This window comes from Lithobates pipiens, unplaced genomic scaffold (assembly GCF_037356315.1).
Source record: "Lithobates pipiens isolate NorthernLeopardFrog02 unplaced genomic scaffold, aLitPip1_a1.2 Scaffold_22, whole genome shotgun sequence".
Taxonomy (NCBI): Eukaryota; Metazoa; Chordata; class Amphibia; order Anura; family Ranidae; genus Lithobates; species Lithobates pipiens.
Window position 1 is genome coordinate 9,969,202 of NW_027507784.1, and position 3,837 is coordinate 9,973,038.

General features: G+C 48.3%; 1 protein-coding gene across 1 annotated transcript; it reads left to right on the top strand.

Annotated features, from left to right (window-relative positions):
* The first annotated feature begins 236 nt into the window (after positions 1 to 236).
* LOC143925578 (taste receptor type 2 member 40-like) lies at positions 237 to 1,172 on the top strand. Its single transcript, XM_077450054.1, has one exon. The coding sequence runs from the start codon at positions 237 to 239 to the stop codon at positions 1,170 to 1,172; it is 936 nt and encodes a 311-aa protein (XP_077306180.1).
* Positions 1,173 to 3,837: the final 2,665 nt, after the last annotated feature.

Sequence of the window (3,837 nt, forward strand, 5' to 3'; positions counted from 1 at the left end):
ATTCTGCTATAGGCCGGACATGAAGGTGTTAAAGTTTATATGAATTCCTGTTGGTTAAGCTTTCCTTTTCGTGCATCAACTCAAAACAATCATCTGATATCCCTGTTTTCTTATGGAAATAAGTAACCAAAACTCTGAGACTATTTGCATCTGTAGAATAGGAGCGTATATAACTTCTCCGCACCCACTGGACACAGAAGCAGAGGCACTTCTTTCTTGAAGGTGTCACATTGAAAATGGCTTCTGCTGCAGACATCTTATTGCTCACCATCACCATCGTACAAACCGGGACTGGCATCACCTTGAACACTGGCATTGTGTCTTTTAGCTTCCAAAGCTTGAGGAAACAACCTACCTTCAATCCAGCCAATGTCATCTACTTCACCATGGGGATGGTCAACGTTTTCATGCAGTTAGTCCTAATTGCACAGAATTTAATTGTTTGTCTTTGGCCTCAACTATTTTTTATCACAGAGATTGAATTGACCTTGACCTTTCTGATACTCAGTCTGATTTATTGTAGCTACTGGAATACGGGCTGGCTGTGTACTTACTATTGTACCAACATCAACAACTTCAGCCATCAACATATCATTGGGTTAAAAAGGCTTCTTTCATCTTTCCTGCCACAGATTCTTCTACTATCAACGATCGGTTCAGTCGTTTTAAGTTTTGTGGCTATCTGGGTGGTGAATGTGGAATTTTTGGGGCAAACCTCAACAAACAGCACAGAGGACATCTCTGCGTACACGGCGCATGTGGTCATGCCTACGGAGTACATACTCATCGCCTCTTTCCTAGGCTGCATCCTACCCTTTGTTTTGACCTTTATCTCTACTGGAGTCACAGCTCTGAATCTTATAAAGCATATCATGAAGATGAAGCAGAACATTTCAGAACATTCCCCTCCAAACCTCCAGGCCCTCATCAGTGCCACGCGAACTATGATCCTCTTTCTTACATTGTCTGCAATGTTTTATATAGCTGAGCTCTTGATGTTTTCAACAACTAAACATTCAACCTCAGATGCTATAACTGTTCTCACCTGGGTCATATTCACATCGTTCCCATCAGTAGAAGGTGCCATCATTATTCAGGCCAACCCAAGGTTGAGGAAGATGATTCTGGAGAAGTTCTGTTCTAGGAGACAAAGCAGCAATGTGATAGACTGAGATAAGCCACAATCTATCTAAATGATTATCTTTTTTTATATATATAATTTATGTGTTTTATTATATTTTCAACACAATCAAAATACAAACGGTCATTACACAAGGTAAGGCTCGGTTCACACTACTGCAACCTGAAAGTCTTATGCCGCGTACATACGGCCAGAATTTCCGACAACAAATGTTCGATGTGAGCTTGTTGTCAGATATTCCGCCCGTGTGTAGGCTCCATCGGACATTTTCTGATGGCATTTCCAACAACGAAAACTTGAGAGCTGGATCTCAAATTTTCCAACAACAAAATCCTCTGTTGGAAATTCCGAGCGTGTGTAGACAATTCCGACGCACAAAGTTCCACGCATGCTCGGGATCACGCAAGAAGAGCCGCACTGGCTACTGAACTTCATTTTTCTCGGCTCGTCATACGTATTTGTAAGCCACCGCGTTCTTGGCGATCGGAATTTCCAACAACATTTGTGTGTATGCAATACAAGTTTAAGCCAACATCTGTCAAAGATAATTCCAGGATTTTGTTGTCGGAATGTCCGATCGTGTGTACGCCACATAACGGTGCAATTTTGCCAGACGGCTTTACTGGCGATTTGCTGGTGACTTGAGTTCTACTTTGAACGACCACAACATACAGGGATATACAAGGTGATACTGACATTTAACCACTTGCCGACCGCCGCACGCCGATGTACGTCGGCAGAATGGCACGGGCAGGCATAAGGGCTTACATGTACATCCTTTGCCTCCCGCGGGTCGGGGGCCCAATCGGGCCCCCGCCCGGTGCCTGCGGCGGTCGGTATTCGTTCGGGAGCGATCCCGGACGAGGGGACGGCCATTCGTTCATGGCCACCCCCTCGCGATCGCTCCCGGCGAATGAAATTGTCCGGTGACATCACTTCCTCTCCTGTAATGTAAACACAGGAGAGGAAGTGATGTATTCTCTCCTCCGTGTCGGTAGTTTTCGTTCCGGCACCGAGGAGAGAACATCGGTGAGTTGCACAAGCACTACACTACACAGTAGAACATGCCAGGCACACTCACACCCCCCCTTTACCCCCCGATCACCCCCCAATTACCCCTGCCCCCCCCAGTCACAGTGACACCAATTGCTTTTTTTTTTTTTTTTTTGCATTGGTGTCATTTGTGACTGTATTAACTGTTAGGGCAGTTAGGGTTAGCCCCCTTTAGTTCTAATGTGCCCCCCTAACCCCCCCAATAAAGGTTTAACCCCGTGATCACCCCCCGTCGCCAGTGTCACATAAGGCAGGGTTCACATTGCAGCGGTTTATGAGAACGAATGTGATTCGCACCGCACTGCAGTGCAAATCACATCCGATCTCTGTGCGATTCGAGTTCAGCCATTCGCCGCACCCGCCACACCCGCCGCACCCGCCGCACCCGCCGCAAATTCGCACGGGACCCTTTTTTTGGCCCGCAGCAGAATCGGATCGCATGGGTGTTCACACCATGCGATCCGAGTTTGCAGATCGCACTGCGATATGCGAACTGATCTGGGGGTGTCAGTAACATTTCACTGACACTCCCAGCAGTTCGCATAGGGCAGTGTGAACTGCCGCCGGGAGGCATGCGATGCGGGAACCCGCCGCGGATTCGTGGCGTTTCCGCATCGCTCCAGTGTGAACCCAGCCTAATAAGCGATCATTTTTCTGATCGCCGTATTAGTGTCACAGGTGACGCTAGTTAGGCAGGTAGGTATTTAGGTTCGCCGCAGCTTTTTATAGCGCCAGGGACCCCCATATACTACCGCATAAAGCCCCCTGATTGCCCCCTAGTTAACCCTTTCACCAGTGATCACCATATAACTGTTACAGGTGACGCTGGTTGGTTAGTTATTTTTTTATAGTTTCAGGGCACCCGCCATTTATTACCTAATAAAGGTTTAACCCCCTGATCACCCGGCGGGTGTCATTTGTGACTGTAATAACTGTTAGGGCAGTTAGGGTTAGCCCCCTTTAGTTCTAAGGTACCCCCCTAACCCCCCCAATAAAGGTTTAACCCCGTGATCACCCCCCGTCGCCAGTGTCACTAAGGCTGGGTTCACATTGCAGCGGTTTATGAGAACGGATATGATTCGCACCGCACTGCAGTGCAAATCACATCCGATCTCTGTGCGATTCGAGTTCAGCCATTCGCCGCACCCGCCGCACCCGCCGCAAACTCGCACGGGACCCTTTTTTTGGTCCGCAGCAGAATCGGATCGCATGGGTGTTCACACCATGCGATCCGAGTTTGCAGATCGCACTGTGATATGCGAACTGATCTGGGGGTGTCATTAACATTTCACTGACACTCCCAGCAGTTCGCATAGGGCAGTGTGAACTGCCGCCGGGAGGCATGCGATGCGGAAACCCGCCGCGGATTCGTGGCGTTCCCGCATCGCTCCAGTGTGAACCCAGCCTAATAAGCGATCGTTTTTCTGATCGCTGTATTAGTGTCACAGGTGACGCTAGTTAGGCAGGTAGGTATTTAGGTTCGCCGCAGCTTTTTATAGCGCCAGGGACCCCCATATACTACCGCATAAAGCCCCCTGATTGCCCCCTAGTTAACCCTTTCACCAGTGATCACCATATAACTGTTACAGGTGACGCTGATTGGTTAGTTATTTTTTTTATAGTTTCAGGGCACCCGCCATTTA